The 19,929-nt window shown below is 36.7% G+C and overlaps 1 protein-coding gene across 4 annotated transcripts in view; it reads left to right on the top strand.

Annotated features, from left to right (window-relative positions):
- The window catches only part of LOC127869379 (peptidyl-prolyl cis-trans isomerase FKBP8-like), a 59,634-nt gene that overhangs the window by 31,394 nt on the left and 8,311 nt on the right, over positions 1-19,929 (top strand). The window contains exons 8-10 of one of the 4 annotated variants that reach the window (XM_052411898.1): positions 927-1,070; positions 2,173-2,256; positions 12,485-14,911. In XM_052411898.1, coding sequence (XP_052267858.1) covers positions 927-1,070; positions 2,173-2,256; positions 12,485-13,831 — 1,575 coding nt within the window. In that variant the 3' untranslated portion in view covers positions 13,832-14,911. Of the gene's footprint in view, positions 1-926; positions 1,071-2,169; positions 2,257-12,484; positions 14,912-19,929 lie in introns of those variants that run through there. The other 3 variants (XM_052411897.1, XM_052411901.1, XM_052411900.1) reach the window with 3 other exon arrangements.

Raw genomic sequence — 19,929 nt, 5'->3', positions numbered from 1 at the left:
GTTTATTTCTTTTCCATTGTTCGTGTCTTCATGATCCTGCTAGGCATCATCTTTAACATGTGTGCATCTATTCTGCTGAAAATGTCATTTTACCTGAATCTCTGTATCCTTTCTCCTGAATCTCTGTATCCTTTCTTCTGAATCTATGTATGCTTTCTTCTGAATTTATGTATCCTTTTTTTCTGAATCTATGTATCCTTCCTTCTGAATCAATGTATCCTTTCTTCTCAATCTATATGTCATTCCTTCTGAATCTCTGTATCCTTTCTTCTGAATCTATGTATGCTTTCATCTGAATATATGAATCATTTCTTCTGAATCTATGTATGTTATCTTCTGAATCTATGTATCCTTTCTTCTGAATCTATCTATCCTTCCTTCTGAATCTATGTATCCTTTCTTCTCAGCACTTCTTTATCTCTTCTTCTGAATCAATGCATATTTCTTTTCAATTTCTTAATCCTTTCTTCTGAATCAATGAATATTTCTTCTGAATATATTCGTACTTTATTTTATTTTTAATATGTCTTTCTCCTTTTGTTAGTTTATTTCTTCTGAAAATATGTATACTTGTGTGTATATTTGTTTGTATAATTCTGACATTTGAATGTATGGATCTGTTCTTCTGGTCATCTTTTTCTTCGTATAATTGTGTCACTTTCATGATATCTATATTTGTTGCATACATTTGCATATTTTGTGCGATTTTTCCAACTTTTTTATTTATCATTATCATATTTTCAAACTTGTAATTCATGATTTATGTTTTCTGACTAGTAAATTCTCCTCACTTTTTCTTTATTTGACTGCATCTTCACCTACAACACTTTTGTGTATATATTCCTCTTAAATCATTTTCCTGTCATTGCATAATCATCTGCTCTATCCATATGCCTGTGTGTGCTAATAAGTCACTTGATACACAGTGGCTGTACAACGAGTGTTTGCGGCTGTCCAAGGTGAGCCAGAAAACCAAGGAGAACCAACAGAAGATGTACTCTAAGATGTTCTGGGGCTCCAATCCACCACCTGTCAATGAAAAACAAGAAAAGAAACCAGGACCAAGCTCTGTGAGTTCATAGTTCGAGTTTTAAGGAATGTTTTTTAGCGTAGTTGTGCCAACCTGTTAGTAGGAAATAGGGGTTGGACAATATACCTTAAAAGAGTCGATTGGAAATATTATTTTATGAGGTCGAGTGAATAAGAATAAAAAATATACAAACAACCACTAAATGTTCTTTATATTTAATGATTTTCCCAGGTATTTTCCTAAACCCTAGAAAAGTATGAAGATTTACGAACAACAGCAATGTTTTATAATTTGCCAAAATAAAATTGTGTGTGTAAAGAAAGAAGGGTATTGCTTTTCTTAAAATACTCCATGGTGACCTCCTTATTTTTCCATACAGATTTCAAAGACTTAGACATTAAAGTCAGCATACACAAAATTAAGTTCTGGATATCTTGAAAAAGATTCCCCAAACAATAGTACATCCTTAACACCAATACTACTTACTAGAAAGTTTTCATTCTTTTATTCAAAACTAAGCAAGCTCAACTGGCCTCATTTTACCTTGACCTTGCCTAACCTTTGGAATGTTTATTAATCAATACTTTGGAGGCTTCCACCGTGGGCCTCAGAGTTTATTAAACATGAACTATTTAGCAAAATCCAAAACGGACAAAAACGGACACGGACAAATAACGTGAATCCGTGAAAAGACGGGTATTGGTTAATCTTGGTCAAATTTGTTAGTAGATCGTATTCTCGCGGTAGTCAAACTTAATCGCTAAAATGCATCAATTTTATATTACATTTATATTTACCGATCATAATATAATAAGTGTGTAGGCATTTTTGAAAGCGAAATGCAACTCAATATTATAATGACATGTTACAAGCAGCGTGCATTGCAACCTTACGATATTTATTTTCAAGTCCATACGTTCATAAGTAATGTTATTAGTAATATATTGATGATCAAATCCAACGTTGGTCAACAGGGATCAGCATTTGATGTGTTCACTTGATATATATTTATTTAATATAACCATGCATGCGTGCATGAACAATCTTTATTTGAAGCCAAACATATATTCCATTTGCTATTATTTGATAAAACATTTGTCAACTTTTACATGTCTTTTAAATGTTTTTATACTATTTATCAGATGGCGGAAGGTGGCTCATGTCGTGATAAACCAGAACCTGAATTTGTTCCCCGTCCGAGCGGACTTCACTGTCGCAACTCTCAAGTACGTATTGACATAAACTTTACTGATTAACCGTAGCACCAGTAACAGTAGTAGACGTAATAGTAGTAGTAGTTGTAGTGGTTGTGTTGTTAGTTGTTATGGTTGAGGTGGAGGTTGCGTTGGTAGTAGTTGTAGTAGTTGTTATTGTTGTTATTTTTATATTAGTATTAGTTGCATTAAAATTAGTTGTATAAGTATTAGATGTTTAGTAGTAGTACTAGCTGTTGTGGTAGAAGTAGTAGTAGTAGCGTAGTAGCAATAGGAGTAGTAGTGGTAGTAGTAGAAGTAGTTATAAGAATTATAAGTGATAGTATTAGTAAATGTAGTAAATTCCCTGAATAGTAAAAACTATTGATTGCGGTTGCCGTTTGATAACATCGACAATAGTTCTCATCATTTTCCAATGTTTCACTTAGATTAAACAAAATATATACACTATATGTCCTAAGCGAGTTCATTGTTTTCTTTACCCATGAAAACATTAAGGCCATGTGAATACAAAAACAGGAGCTAACACTAACGCTTGTTTTTACTGATTAATGCACTTGGCTCTCTAGTATAAATACATATACCTTCAGTAGAAAGTAAACGGTTCTTTTGGTAAGAAAAAAGACCATAACTGTTATGATACCATGTTGTTTTGTTTACGTATTTCTATAGTTTGACATCAATTTCAATAGTATTATATGACTAAGACGTCTTTAAGACACCGGAATAAATTCAACTATTCATTGCTGTTACTCACTATAAATTTAGTAAGCTGGTTTAAGGGGCCAATACATGTATTCACATATTATTCAGACTGATTTAATTTGAAAATGCAATACCATGACTTCATGTATAAACATCAACGTAATTAAATTGTTATTGTGTTTCACAGTTTTAAATTTTAAATTTTATTTAAAGGAAATCGTAAACATTATATTAATATATTTTTGGTAAATAATCACATATTTCAGTTAAAGATTTATTGATTAACATTAAACAAGGGTATTCAATAAAATGAGCATTTACATAATAAAAACGCATGAAATATACGTTCAATATAATTTTGTAAACATGTTCATGAAAATCAAACTGTAGTAATGGAATGAAATACATAAAGGAAAATATGCAATCGATCGCCCTTATTGCGAAGAATTTCCGATTTTGTCCTTTAAAATTTAATCAGAAATACAATATATAATTCAAGCTATTTGAAGCGCTTTTTAGCGAGTTCGCAGTCCAACCTATTATTGCTAACATTAATTGTTCTCAACTCTTGATTCCAAATATGTGTTCATTCATTTAAGCTTGACATTGTATTGAATTAATAAGCCTGCAAAAAAATCCCTTATAAAACATATTATCAGATAAAAAATGAAGCATTTTTATAATATAATACCAGCGAAATTTCAAACAATCAAATAAAATTATAAGTAACGATAATAATAATAAAAATGTTAATAATAATACTTATTTTTATTACAATTATAGTAGTAATAATATAATCCGGGCGAATTATTTATCATATGGTTCGACTTTGTACAATTTTAATGTCAACATGTTTCGCAATCTTTCAACAAAACAGAACAAATATTTTACTCATTTTAGCATTTTATAGCAAATTGTGATCACTTTTATAAAATGTTCATAGATTCATACATGCCTGAAAAATTTTAATAAAGATTATTATGCATAAAGCGTGAGAGTGAGAGTGGTGTTTGTTTATATAAACAATACACAATACATGATTATGCACGATGATTGTTAAAAATAACTTATTTTCATTTTCTGTCGTGTAACGGTTCTGTTAAATACTGTTTAATTTAATAAAATTACACAAACGTTTACGCTGCCACAATAGTAAATACTTAGTGTTGCAGACCAAAATGTTTGAATTCGTATTTGTTGTTTTTAAAATATCCTATATATTACATAGTATCCCTCCAAAACATAAGCATATCGTTTCAGCAGCTTTAAATCAGGCGGAGAACATTCAACACGGGGAATATTCAACATTCATAATAAAAAAATACCTACGATATATTATGCATGTCTTTTGCAGATAGATGGATATAAGTTTCACTACAAACTTCTTTAAATATCATAACATGCGATTATGTTTGGGCTACATATAATTATTTCTTCTACTTCGTTTTGCAAGCTGGAATGTGAGAACAATGTGCCCTGGGATCTCTGATGACTTGCTCACCATTGATGACTCTAGGAAGACCGCCATCATCGACAGAGAACTCACCATAATGGATATTTGTATCGCCGCCCTCCAAGAAACTAGATTATCATCTAGCGGTTCCCTCAGGGAAGAAAACTACTGGAAAGGGATGGAGCCAGAACAGCCACGACAACATGGAGTGGGTTTTGCTGTTAAGAACACCTTGCTCGCCTCCATCGAACCTCCCACAGGTGGAACGGAGCGCATTCTTACACTTCATCTTAACTCAGCTGCAGGTCTCATTACCATCTTCAGCGTCTATGCACCGACTCTGGGCGCTTCCGATGAAGACAAAGACACCTTCTACGATCAGCTGGACAGTCTGCTTGGCGGGATCCCCAAGGTTGAGCCTATCCTGCTCCTCGGTGACTTCAATGCCAGAGTTGGGACAGACCATCAGTCATGGTCGTCTTGCATTGGAAACTATGGCACTGGTAGGATGAACGAAAATGGACAGATATTGCTAGAGCTCTGCTCCTATCATAACTTGTGCATCACGAACACCTTCTTCCAGTCTGCACCCCAGGTCCCGTAGGTTGCACCAACTCGACCTTGTGATCACTAGACGCTCCCTGCTGAGCAGCGTACTAGGAACACGCAGCTACCACAGTGCAGACTGCGACTCAGACCACGCCCTAGTATGCAGCAGAATGAGATTCCCCCCCCCCGCAAGCTACAACGCTCCAAACCCCCATGTCGGCCTCGTATCAACATAGCCAGGATTGGTGATTGCCAGCGCAGGGAGGAATTTGTTAACAGCCTTGAGAATGCCCTCAAAGATCTTCCGGAGCAGGATGCCATGGGACGATGGAAGACCATCAGGGATACCATTTACGATGCTGCCATTGCCGCCTTTGTAAAGAAGGAGGGAAAGAATCCTGACTGGTTTAACGCCAACCTCCAAGAACTTGAACCTGTCCTTGCTACCAAGCGCTCAGCTCTTCTCGCCTACAGAAAGTCACCATGCGAGAAGACGCTGTCAGCTTTGAGGACGGCAAGAAGCAATGCCCAACGTATAGCCCGACGCTGCGCCAACGACTACTGGCTGCAGCTGTGCGAGAGCATCCAGCGTTCAGCTGACTGTGAAAATGTGCGTGGCATGTACGATGACAGCAAAAAGGCAGTTGGCTCCACGGTCAAGAAGACCGCCCCACTCAAGTCCTTCACTGGGGAGACAATCACTGACCGCAACCACCAGACGAGGAGATGGGTGGAGCACTACTCAGAGCTTTACTCTAGTGCAACTGTTGTCACCGAATCCGCCATCAACGCCATCAGTGACCTGCCCGTAATGGGAGAGCTTGACGCCATTCCCACTGTTGATGAACTTGCCAAAGCAATCGACTCGCTAAACTGCGGCAAAGCCACAGGAAGTGACGGCATCCCACCTGAAGCCATCAAATGCGGGAAGACCACCCTACTCCAGCCACTGCACGATCTTCTGCTTTTGTGCTGGGAGGAAGGAGCAGTGCCACAAGACATGCGAGATGCATCCATAGTCACCCTTTACAAGGACAAGGGCGACCGGAGTGACTGTAACAACTACAGAGGCATCTCTCTGCTGAGCGTGGTTGGAAAGGTTTTTGCTCGCATAGTCCTAAAATGTCTCCAGACCCTTGCAGCAAGGGTCTACCCCGAGTCTCAGTGTGGTTTCCGCTCCGGCAGATCTACCACCGACATGATCTTTACTGTACGCCAACTCCAAAAAAAGTGCAGAGAACAGGGTATGCCTCTTTACTTGGCCTTCATCGACCTCACTAAGGCTTTCGACCTGGTCAGCAGACCCGGACTGTTCCGCCTTTTGGAGATGATTGGTTGCCCTCCTAAGCTGCGCAGCATGGTGGTATCCTTTCACGAAGACATGAAAGGAACTGTCGTCTTTGACGGGTCATCCTCAGAGCCATTCCTCATCAACTGCGGTGTCAAGCAGGGTTGCGTGCTTGCACCTACCTTGTTCGGCATCTTCTTCTCGATGATGCTGAAGTTGCCTTTGACTCGTCCACTTATGGCATCTACATTCACACCAGGTCTGACGGGAAACTCTTCAACCTCGCTCGCTTACGGGCCAGAACAAAAGTGACCAAAGTCCTCGTCAGAGAGATGCTGTTTGCGGACGATGCTGCCCTGGCCACGCATACAGAAGAGGCTCTTCAAAGACTCATAGACCTCTTCGCTACAGGCTGTTTAGAATTTGGGCTTACTGTCAGCTTGAAAAAGACTAATATCATGGGCTAGGATGCCAGCAACGTACCCTGCATTAAGATCGGGGACTATACCCTGGAGGTGGTGGAGGACTTCACCTACCTTGGTTCCACCATCAGCGGAAACCTGTCCATCGATACCGAGCTAAGCAAGCGCATCTCAAAGGCTTCAGCTACCATGGCCAGACTGACAAAGAGAGTCTGGGAAAAAAAGCTTCTGACAGAGAAGACCAAGACCAGGGTATACCAGGCCTGTGTCCTCAGCACTCTGCTGTACGGTAGCGAAACATGGACGACCCTCATGCGACATGAACGCCGCCTCAATACGTTTAACATGCGTTGCCTAAAGCGCTTGTTGGAGATAAAGTGGCAGGATCGTATCCCATACAATGACATACTGGAACGTGCTGGGATCCCAAGCATGTATGCCCTACTAGCTCAACGTCGCCTCCGCTGGCTTGGTCACGTGCGTCGAATGGAGGATGGACGCCTACCAAAGGACGATTTGTACGGCCAGCTTGCAACTGGCACGCGACCCGTAGGTCGCCCAGCTTTCAGGTACAAAGATGCCTGCAAGCGGGACCTCAAAGCCTGCTGCATTACAGTAGAAACCTGGGAGACTCTTGCCGAGGATCGCACCGCTTGGCGACAGTTTTTACACAGAGGTATTGAGGCAGCTGAGGAAAGCAGATCCGGACATGCAACTCAGAAGAGAAGCTTGCGAAAAGCGCGCGCCGCCATCCCCACGACTCCAAGCCCCTTTGTGTGCGTATTGTACAACAAGGACTGCCACGCCCGCATCGGCCTGCTAAGTCACAGCAGGCGTTGTCCCAAGAAGTGACAAACAGAGCGCATAAGCGTAGTCTTTCGAGACTCAGCTCTGCCAACTAACATATAATTATTTCACTCATTTTCATTTTATAATATACATTCGCCTTGTGCACTGTGCATTGGCCTTGGACAGTAAATAAACCATATTGAAATTAGGTTCAGTAGGTCGAAGGTCAAGGTCACTGTCACAATAAGTGCAAAAATCGTGCCCGACCAATAACTCGTCAACAAATTGACTGATTGGCTTGATACTTCAAGAATGCATTTGCCTTGGACAGTAGATTACAACTATTTTAAGTGGGGCCACTATGTTAAAGATCAAGGTCAATGTAACAATAAGTGTAAACATTTATTCCGATCAATAACTCGTCAACGAATCGACCAATTGACTTGATATTTATATCATATGCACTGGCCGTGGACAGTAGATGGCACCTAGTAATAATACTATAATGTTCTCAGCCCATTTGCTATAACGATGCTTTAACAGTTGTGCATAATTTTGTGTCAAATAAAACTTATTTAAGTGGTTAAGTCACACTTATCTGATCAGATTAACTCTTACTGTCAGTTTTGTTTTTATAAAATCCTTTGTCAATGCCCTGTTTGTTTGTTTTTCGTTGTGTGTTTTTTTGTTGTTGTTTTTTTTTGGGGGGGGGAGGCAGGCATTAGGTAGATTTGCCATTGTGTAACTTTATTGTGTTCTGATGTTACTTGTTTAATTAGTATAATCGAATCATAGACCAAATCAAATTTAAGTTCTAGAAGATATTATACTATCATGCACTTGTTTATTTTCCAAATTTTGACGACATCCGATGATAAATACAAGATAAATTGTAAAACATCATACTTAAATTTTACTATTTCGTTGTTTGTACGTATAACAAACTGGACATGTACTGAAAGCTATGAGTTTTCTATTCAGACAATATTAAAGATATACCGTTTCAGAAAAAAAGTTTGGCAAATGTTATGTGTCGATGGAGTTCTACTCACACTCATGTAAATATCAACACTATTACATTTGGGTACGGTCTTGTTTGAATTCCCAACACATGGGTACCTTGAAATAAGTACATCACCCACATAAATGCGTGCAGTGTTAGTTATAAACGTGGCTAAATTTTAAGAATTACTTTAAACATATCGAATCAAAATGATGTACAAAAATACAATTTGCAATTGACTTTGTCTTTTATTATAATTTTGAATTATTAAATGAGTGTGCTGATCACATGCTTGCAGATGATCCAATTACTTATACACATATAATTATTTAAAGTTTTAATACAATACTTTTAATGGATTATAAATACAAAAATATTATTACATAAAATAAATTTCCTAAATAATTGTGCGTGCGTATTTTAGTAGCAAAAAAAGTCGTTAATCTCTAGTAAGTACTGGTATATGTGCAGTTTACGAAGAAGTTGTCAGTTCTGGCGTATGTGCTGTGCTCATAGAAATTGTCAGTTCTTGTGTATGTGCAGTTCAAGTAAAAGTTGAAATTCTGATGTATGTCCAGTTCACCTAGACGTTGTCATTTCTGATGTATGTGCAGTTCACTTAGAAGTTGTCAGTTCTTGTGTATGTGCAGTTCACGTGGAAGTTGTCAGTTATGGTGTATGTGCAGTTTACGTAGAAGTTGTCAGTTCTGGTTTATGTGCACTTAACGTAGAAGTTGTCAGTTCTTGTGTATGTGCAGTTCACGTGGAAGTTGTCAGTTATAATGTTTGTGCAGTTTACGTAGAAGTTGTCAATTCTGATGTTTGTGCAGTTCACGTAGAAGTTGTCAGTTCTTGTGTATGTGCAGTTCACGTGGAAGTTGTCAGTTATGGTGTATGTGCAGTTAACGTTGAAGTTGTCAGTTCTGATGTATGTGAAGTTCACATAGAAGTTGTCAGTTCTGGTATATGTGCAGTTCACGTAGAAGTTGTCAGTTCTGGTATATGTTCAGTTCACGTTGATGTTGTCAGTTCTTGTTTATGTGCATTTCACGTGGAAGTTGATAGAACTGGAGAATACGCAATTCATGTAGAAGTTGTAATTACTGGTGTATATATGCAGTTAACATAGACGATGTGAGACTTTAGGTATGTGATGTTCACATATAGGTTGTAAGTACTGGTGTGTGTGCAGTTCATGTAAAAGTTTCAAGAAGTGTTGTATATACAGTTAACTTAGAATCTGAAAAACAAACAAACAGTTGTATATGCAGTTAACGTAGAAGTTGTAAGTACTGTTGTATGAGCAGTACACGTAAGTGGAACGTGCTGATGTATGTTCAGTGCACGTAGAACTTGCAAGTACTGGTGTATCTGCAGTGCTCAAAGTTGTAAGTACTGCTGTATATACAGTGCGAATATACATTAAAATTACAAGTGTTTGTGCAGGGCACATAGAAGTTGTATGTTCTGGTGTATGTGCAATGCGCGTAGAAGTGGTTAATAGTGCTGTATGTGCAGTTCACGTATAAGTTGTAAGTTCTGGTTTATCTGCAGTTCATACACGTTGCACGAATAGTTGTATATGCAGTTCACGTGTAAGGGTTTATTAAGTACTGATATATGTGCGGTTCACGTAGCAGCTGTTAGTAATGGTATAAGTGCAATTCAATCAGAAGTCGATTTCGTAAAATATATAGAGAATACTAGGTTAGCGTTGAATACAGAGAAGTTTATGTTGCGAGGCTTAGAACGCCGGAAGCGCGAGCCTTGGCGAGCGCTTTCGGTGTTCGAGCCGAGCAACATAAACTTCTCTGTATTCAACGCTAATCCTAGTATTCTATTTATCCCATTTGATTTTTTCAACGTGACGTTTAACATAAATAGATCTAATAACCTTAACAATAATTTTAATTCCGTCATTAAAGCGCTTAAAATCTAACAAATGTAACCATGCGTAGTGATATACATGTATTTGTTCTGGTACGCGAAATAGTCTTTAAAAAAATCACACACAAACTGTGAAACAAGTAAAAATATCACCATATGCCTACATTCAATTTTACGCAGTATGCGAATTTTAACACATTACGACCGCGAAAAGAAGATTTTACTTTACTATAATTTATTTTATTTTCGAAAGAAAATGATCAAAATCCAATATGGCGGCCATTACTCCTGACAAAATGCTGTCGATGTCAACATACATGTACACCATCGACGACCTAGTTCTGGCTACCATTACTTTAAATGTCGCTTTTTATGATTTTTGACTGGCGCGACTTTGTACAGGTCTGTCAATACTAAATAAACTGTACGCTGAAGTTTCTTTAGCTATCGAAGACCTTGACAATTTTGACGAGTAAACAGACAATTGCAGCGACTGACACTTTATTTGACAAAATATACAGGGCAATACGTTTTCCGACTTCGGACGACGAATTTCAGGACGCGCAGAACGTGTTTTTTATATAATGTTATGGGTATGCCGTGTGTGTTCCGATGCATCAATGGCGCCCATGTTAAAATCATTTCCCCGAGATCAGGGAACGACAAAAGTACAATCAAAAATCAAAACATGTAAGAACTAGTATCTTACCTTTAATTATCCTTTAAAATCCATCTAATAATCCGTTTAACTCAATTATTGACGATTTTGCATCTAGGGTCTTTAATAATTATTTTAGCATAGTTAAATAAAGACCCTTATGCCATTCTATCACTTTATTCAAATGAGTTTATGAACGCGATAAACTTTCTTCTTCGTCACACGCTACGTCATGTACTCTACATTACTGCTGTTCAAATGAACCGGAGCAGTTTATCTTATAATAGCCGTTGGTAAACTCGGTTGCATTTGCAGATTTCAGCATATAAACATAATTATGTTTAAACTTGCACAGTGTTTTATTTATCTATGGTTTAATGCCCTAATTGTCCGAAAAAATAATCTAATATATAAATACACAAAGAATGGAAAACATTCAAGTACACAACAGATGAATGAGTAGAAAATACCCGTGTACAAATGGGACGTTCCCAATTCCAGTGTGGTGCTATTTTTACCATCTTATACTTTACACAGCTCTATGCCTAACGTAAATTAAATAGGACAGCAAACATAGCAGATTATTCATGAACTGTGCGATATGTGTATGGCTTGTTGTACATTCTTAATATTTAAGTTAAATGTCAAAAGTATATGCTTTGGTTATAAACAATGCACATTACACTAAATAATGTCATATGACTAGATTTAAAGGTTGAAGGTCGTATAATTTTGAAGCTCAAGTTTTGTCGACTTTGTTTCTTATGAAAAATCATTCAGTGGTAAAGTAAATATAAATAAAAAAATAACAAAACAAAAATCGTGTAATTTTATATTTTATTTCAACATTTCTTTTGGTGAATATGTCATATATTTTTTTTTCTGCAAAATATGCACATTTTCTTTTCATGGGTGACCTTAAAATTCGATCAGTGAACCAAACAATATCGACCTAATTTTAGCGCATATCGCATGACGTCATTTAAAAAGTAGTCCGTGCACGCGACAGGTATATTCCACAGTGTTGAATACAAGCAAGTATATTCCACAACGTGTTATACCGTCAATGTCGCGGTGAAAATGGGATAAATATCAATATTTGATGTGAAAATAACATTGTAGAAAATTGATAATGAGTAAATTTTACGTTATGTTTTACGTTTTAAACTTCTTTACTTATAAATGTATGCATTAATAAAGCTTTATCCGCTGATGTTTAATTGTTACATAGCTCAACTGATTATCCTGTATACGAGTAAAACCATAACTTTGGGATAAACACACTAATTGCTTATGTGTTTAAGCTTAAACCGATTTAACATATTAGGTCAGTTTTTAAAATATTTTAATTTCTTTAGAACATTATGTTTTATAGCATGTAGGGGTTCGTATAGGACGCGTAGACTTAGATTGCTATGAGCAGTTATATATTATTTAAGGAGCATATTAATATTTCCTGCAATTTCGATGTTTTCATCACTATCAGGTTCAGTGTGAAAATGGCTCCCTAGAGATATGCTCTCTGATGAACTGTCTCGGTTATGGGCCTCAAATCACACAGGCACGGAGGGACGCATACAGGGAGCATGATAGGCTGTGGACTGCTCAAAAGTCTGGTAGTGTAACGAGAATCACTACGGGTAGCAAGGCAGAGGGGCTGACAGGCTTCAGTGAAAGTGACTTTGATTATATGTTTATTGTAGAAGGCATCATGTGTTTAGAAAATGTTTTTCATTCTGACGAATTATCAAAGGAGACTTATGTGTTTACATTAGACACCGGCGTGTGCTACCACGGACACGCTAGGCTTAATTTATTGGAGCGACGTGGTGCCAATTATTCATCACACGTGCGTGATGCTCTGTGTAAGGATGAAAATGGGCGTGATATTCTGAGCAGTGCTGAATTTCTTCGTTCTTACAGTGACGCAATTGGTCCGACAGATGTGGTTCGCCATGAACGTGCAGGACCATCACTGCCACTTTCATTAGAGGCATGGCATCATGACAATGTATTTTCGTTACGCTGTCACTGTCCTTGTATACTATTGAGATGGGCAGAGCGAAGTCGTCATTGGCCACCACCGGATATCGTTCACAAAGTCGTAACTATGGGAGCATTTGTGGTACCTGTTGGTTTTAAGGGTAGTGACTATCAACATTTAGAATGGAGGATTGGTTTTAATACTGGGGAGAATGAACTTATGAGAAGTCTTAATAACACCCAGGTTTACATTTATATTTTGTTGAAAATGGCTGTTAAGGATATTTTAAAGCCAGGCAAGAAAGAAATTTCATCATACACAGTGAAAAACATTGTATTGTGGCTTGCGGAGAACAATCCACAAGCACAGTTCAATGAAAGCAGTTTGTTGTATTGGCTTCGGGAAGGATTAGATCAACTACGAACGGCAATATTAAAGATTCAACTGTCATATTATATGATACCAGAAAGGAATCTAATGGAAGCATGCGGGCTGGATGAAGAGCAAAAACGTATCTGGGTAAATACTATCACGGACATGATGAACGAATGTTTAAATACACTACTAAGATTGCCGAGGATACGGAAGGCAAAACTATCGCATCCAAAGCTACTGATGTGGTATAACAAGAAAATAGTTGAGCTGGAACTGTTGTTTCTAAAGTCCTGTTGCAGAAATTGTCAGTGCAAGGATGAGCATGGTGTGGCCAATGACTCGGATCCTATGATGCAGGAGATAAAGAGTCGTATGCGTAAAATTACGAGAGAGGTCCACCATAGGATGAATAACAAAGGAAGTATTGTGGATGATTATGATTTTTGGAAGATATTGAAGATGATGCTCATGTAATTGTGTTGTAAATGACAGTAATTTCATGCATAGTACATGTTCAAACATTTACAACAGAAAGTAGTTAACTCAGGGTACTTTTATATTCGGCAATATGAATGGCGTTAACTGTTTTCCTTCCTAATTGATTTAATTGTTCTGATGTGTTTTATTGAATTTTTTTCTGTTATGTTTGTGAACTAAAACAACGGTCCTTGCACTTTAATAAGTGTTCATAGTCATTACGTATCGAGTAAATGTATTCATTGGTAACTTAATAATTATTATTTGTTACCTAATCTGATTTGGAATGCACTCATTTAATCCATCAAATGTATATACTTATAGTATCTTTTTCATTCGTTTTATTTGTTGCACGCATATTTGTTTGGCATGCGTTTATATGTTCTTTTTCGGCTCACAAAAGTCCTTGCTGGATTTAAAAGAGACATTTGTTTCATAAGACCGTTTATATATTTAGCTATACAAATAAATATATCATGGATCGTACAATGCAGAGTATCGAAAATGTTCGTTAGTTGATATAATTACATCTTAGTACAGTATAAACTACAAGCGAATCATTCAGGTGTCTTTCTTTGGTTATCAAACCTTCTGGTACGATGTGCCGTTACTTTGAGTGGTAAAGTATGCCATTTGAATGATCTTGCATAATGAAGCTGCGTCTATGTCTGTTCTAATGCACACAACGGATCCAGATTTCTTGATGCGCATAAATATTATACAGGATAATAATAAATGTACATAGAACATGTAAAATATACAGTTAAGGAAACGATTAGGATTCAATGTTGCAGCGCTAAGGAGACATGTAAATGAGAAAGTTAAGTCGGATTGGTGATCTATTCGATATATATATGTATGGAGACCAGTTGTATTATATTTACTGCATAATGGAGACCGCTAGATTGGGGTAATTTTTGGTCCGCTTAATATTTACCTTCCTAATAAATCCGCGTTTATATGTTGTTTCAAATTTCCAAGAACGGGATGATAAATTGTAGCTTATATTAGGTATATATTTTGTTTTCTATTGTTATTTTATTGATTTATTAATTATAATAAACTATTTAATATCAACCCCTGCATATTGTTTTTGGCATATACTGTGGCTGAAAGGGTCAAGTTCCCCCCGGGTACTAATTCCCCTTATCCCGGGTACTTTGAAGTATACTTCGCCGTTTTGCAATTCTCACATTATTCTTTTGAGTACCCCAATATACTTCAACGTACCCGAGTCGGCCGCGCGCCAGAAATTGATGTCGTAAAATGTAATTAGGAGGCAGTCTACAGTTTTTCTTGAAAATCCCCAGGCCGACAACCACTGGTCTGCAAAACACCCTAAAAAACAAGGCGTCCAGTCATAACCTGAAAAGAGATTCAGACAATATTCAATGCAGCTCATCAACTTCTTGAAGATAAAGCACAAAACATTGCAGAAAATGATCTTTAAATTAATTTCTGGGGTAAAATAGACTTTTTCGGGGATCTCGGAACTTGCCCGTAAAAAAATCATTTTTAGATAACACCGGCTATCACATGCATCTTTCCGGCTAAAAATACGCACACAATCGACAAAATGCTTTGCACTATCACAGCAAATGCTTTCTAACTGAGCCAAACATAATGGGTCATTTCCATTAAATTTGTTTTCACTGCTTACTTATTTAAACCGACTGTTGAAATCTGTCAAATGTCGGCAGCTTCGAGCAGAAAGTACATGGGTTTACTTCTCACTGAGCATGTGCAGAATGTTGACTAAAACCCAGGTCAATTAGTTTTTAATTACTGAAAACAAGTGCAATTATTAGAATATTGAGAAATTATACTTTCATTTCAGCGTTTGGAGTAAAAAACATTTTTTTATGCCATACATCTTAAATGAAGTAAATTGACCGGGGACAATGCGCCAATAGGCCTAAACACTTGTAGACTTCCTCCTTAAGATAGCAGTTCAAAGTTTTAAAACCATCTAAAATTGAAATATTTGTACTCATCAGTTATTTCTGGATGAAACTGGGTGGTTTACTTCGTAAAATAAGTGCAATTCACAATTGTATACTATTTTTAATGAGCATATATGCGGCGGCATTTTCACGCAACTTTGTGGTCATTGTTTTGGTTTTGAACCCAAGTCTAAAAATCACTCAATTTGCACAGATATGAAATGTAGGTAAAATCATATTGCCACTAAAGACTCATAATAAGTGTCATCTTTCATCCTGAGTCAAAAAAATGTTCACTGCACTGGTCAAAGTTTAACAATAAAATGAATTTTGATTATGATATCCTTAAAATTAGTGTGTTTTACAAACTTTTCATCAAAGTTTATGCATATTTAGGGGTTTAAATGGTTTGAAAGGCACTAAATGTTGTATAAATAGTTGATTTATGTCAACGTAGTCTTTCTTGCATAAACAACTAGGCCCTGAACACAAACAATTAGACTGAAGCTCTAAAGCTGATGTGCGTACAATGCAAAATAGGGTTTTCTTAAAAAATCAGGCTTACCTCCCCCAACTGAAATGTTAATATTTCTGGTCAGAATTGAATGGGAAAACTGTTTTCATGTGTTAATGACTCTGTTAAATAAAAAAAATGTCAGCTTTGACTATTGGGCGTTGGGTGTGAAATTCGGGATTTTCTGCCTTAAGGAGGCAGTCTACAGTTTTTATTGAAAATCCCCAGGCCGACAACCACTGGTCTGCAAGACACCCTCAAAACAAGGCCTCCAGTCACAACCTGAAAAAGATTCAGACAATATTCAGTGCAGCGCATCAACAGCTTGAAAATATAGCACAAAGCAATGCAGAAAATGCTCTTAAAATTGATTTCTAGGGTAAAATAGACCTTTTTGTGGGTCTCGGAACCTGCCCTTAAAATAAACTTTTTAAGATAAACCCGGCAATCATATTTATCTTTTCGGGTAAGATTACGCACGCAGTCGACAACATGCTTTTCACTATCAAAGCAGATGCTTTCAAACTGAGCCAAACATTATGGACCATTACCATTTAACTTTGTTGCATTTCTGTAAATATCAAAAACATATATGTGACATTAAAACTAAATGAGATCCATATAGAAAAAGGTAGTAACCGAGTTGTGTTGATAAATTTATCTACGCATTTACTAAGATGTATTAGTTGACGTATTACGACACTTATGTATTAATGTGGTGTTACCCTACGATCGCACTTTTGGGTTCAAGAACAATCAGGCAACTTGCAAAAGCTAAATAGTACAACTAAAACAAAATCTCAAAAATACTCCAAAGAGTATACAATCATAAATCTGTGAGGTACCAGGCAAGGAAACTCTGGCAAACAGCTTAAACAGGATTACCATAACATGTTAACATATGTTAGTAATTCATTATAACGATCGTCAACAAATTTTTTATTGAATGTTTAGCAATGAATCATAGCATGTATCATTAAAATGTAAGCCTAAATATTTTCAATATCGACGGCTCGAAAAAGCAAACCCAAATATCAACGGTCTGAGATATAAGATCCGCTTTACCTTAATTACGTACAGTTATACAATATTTTTTGGATGTCGATATCTTTTCTGCAATTCTACTTTCAAACATACATATAACAGTTAAGGAAAGGTGTATGTTGTGACAGCTTCAAAAGGAAGTCAAAAAGGCAAATAAAAAGGGTCTCGTAATGATGAAAATTGCATTTGTTCCTTTTCATTTCGGACTGTTAGTGCTAACATAATACGTTAGGCTTGTTTGAGTCAATTGATTTACTTATCTTGTATTGCGAATACTGAAAATCGTCTGTATGAAAAGTACACACACTATTTGTATATGCTCTTAATTAATATATTTTACATAGTCGAAATAAAAGTTTAGTGAAACAAACTTGGACGCAATACACAAATGCCATTAGTATTGAAAAAACGTTGCGGCTTTAAGAATGACAGCAAACTCGCATTTGTATGTTCCAATTTTAAACCGCTATAATGAACCCTAGTGAAAACCAAAAATGTCTACACGGTAAGAAATAGTAATTATACACGATCTACACACCCACGAAAGTCACAGTTCGTGAATAACAAAAGATTACTCGTTTCGTCTCTCGTTATCATACCTTGACATAGAAACGTTTATTTATGGCCATTACCAAAATATCACAAAGAGTATCAAAGTGACAAAATCAGTGATGACATATAGTATTATATTGATCAAAATCAACAGGTACGTGCATATTAAGTTTAATTTACATATACAATATAACAACCCGTCGGTACATGCTCCAAATAAAGCGAACCAGATTCAGAACATGGGAAGATATCATTTGTTATCATAACTGATATATAGATCAAGGGTTTACTCTTGCATTCCTAGCTCTTACCAAAAACATGCACATGTAAAACCTAGTACCATCACCATTAACAGTTACTAATTATTAAACGGGCAATTAGTTATGTTTGTATATTTAGAATGATACACTATCTAAACAGAATGACTAAATTTGCCAATTAATTAATTATTAAAACTGTGCTCGCGTATAGGGCTTGGTAATGTATTTAAATTCATTTTGCGTGTTTCGTCCGTTAAATAATTGCTTTCTTGTAGCTTAATACTGGTTATTACAATGTATTACCCAATAAGTAATCTAAGAGTATTTTTAGTATTATTATTTCACTGTCAAATAACTAATCTGTGTGATGGTTCTTGTACGAATCGAGTTTATTTTGTGCAGGAAACTTAATCTCGCGGAACGGCATTGGCTGAACGGTAAGTCCAGTGGTCCGTTCACGCGCTTCTCTTCAAAGCGACCCGAGCTAAATATCCTCTCCCGGCGCATGACAGTTTGGTGTGTTGCCCTAATTCATGACTGGCGTGGTTTTCTTCGAGTACTTAGTCCCCTACTCCCCATGACATCAACACAGCACATTACAACACTAAAATTATTTATTTTTGTACAAAAACCTACATATTTGAAAAACAGCTATAGGTCCGATGCGTCCAAACTTTCGACAGGCTAGCAAGTTAGGTCGAAATGCTGGAACACACCCAGGGTCCTCATACAATATAGCTTCAGGGGCGATAGGATCTCATAAACGTCTTCGTACAAAGCAAAAACGTGTCTCTACCACACATGATAATCAAATACATAAAAGCCTAAAATAATATCCAATGAACGTACATCATTGCTTTCATAGCGACTGTTTAAATGTAAAACAAGGCTCGGTATTGACATTCCAAACCGCACATCTAAATGTTATAGGCTTTGAATAACAGTATGACTGGAACTTATGTTGTGGCATTCACTGTTTCAGTCTAGGCACAGGCACTTATAACACACAGATAGCCTTTGTAGGCGTTTTGTCTTTGCTTTATTATTGAATATAAACACATCAAACACACCAAAATTAGAGAAGAGCCCTAAGTAGTACAATTGGTTAGTATTGATGCTTGCATGGTTTTGACAAGATAACAAATATAAATCAGTTCATGTATTATGGTTATTTATTTATTTCTGATATTGACCACAAACTTATGTCAATGTGTGCCTTTGTATTATTAAGTTATTGTGACATAGTTATTTACGTATTCACTTTTACGTTTAATTGAAGTACAGTTTATCTCAACAAATCTTTCAAAATGAAATATAATTGTGTGTTGATGTTAATAAAGTTTATCTATAAATTTAACTGTGTTTATGTATAACTCTAGTTGACAATACTTATTTAATTATTAACATTCATTAGTCTTAACTACAATCCGGCATTAAGCATATTTGTGACATTTATACAAGATACTGGCGAAAAGACAGTTACTGTTAAAATTGATGCACTGGTGAACATAACAATGGTACACTTAAAAAGAAAATGTCTTCGCCTTATCAGATATATATCATAACTCACGTCCTACAAAAATAACCTTTAACGATTGGCTTAGAGCGGTCACGTGTCCATGGTGTATTTTCCATACACCCCGAGTAATTTTCATACACTTCCAGGGAATTGAGTAGTCGGTTGAGATATAGTCATTACGCAGTTAGTAAATGATGGTGTATGGGCTTCGTTCACGTTTGATATGCAATTAATGAGGGTGTATATCACATACACCATCAGTA

This window comes from Dreissena polymorpha, chromosome 2 (assembly GCF_020536995.1).
Source record: "Dreissena polymorpha isolate Duluth1 chromosome 2, UMN_Dpol_1.0, whole genome shotgun sequence".
Taxonomy (NCBI): domain Eukaryota; kingdom Metazoa; phylum Mollusca; class Bivalvia; order Myida; family Dreissenidae; genus Dreissena; species Dreissena polymorpha.
This window is presented reverse-complemented; position numbering and strand designations above follow the sequence as displayed.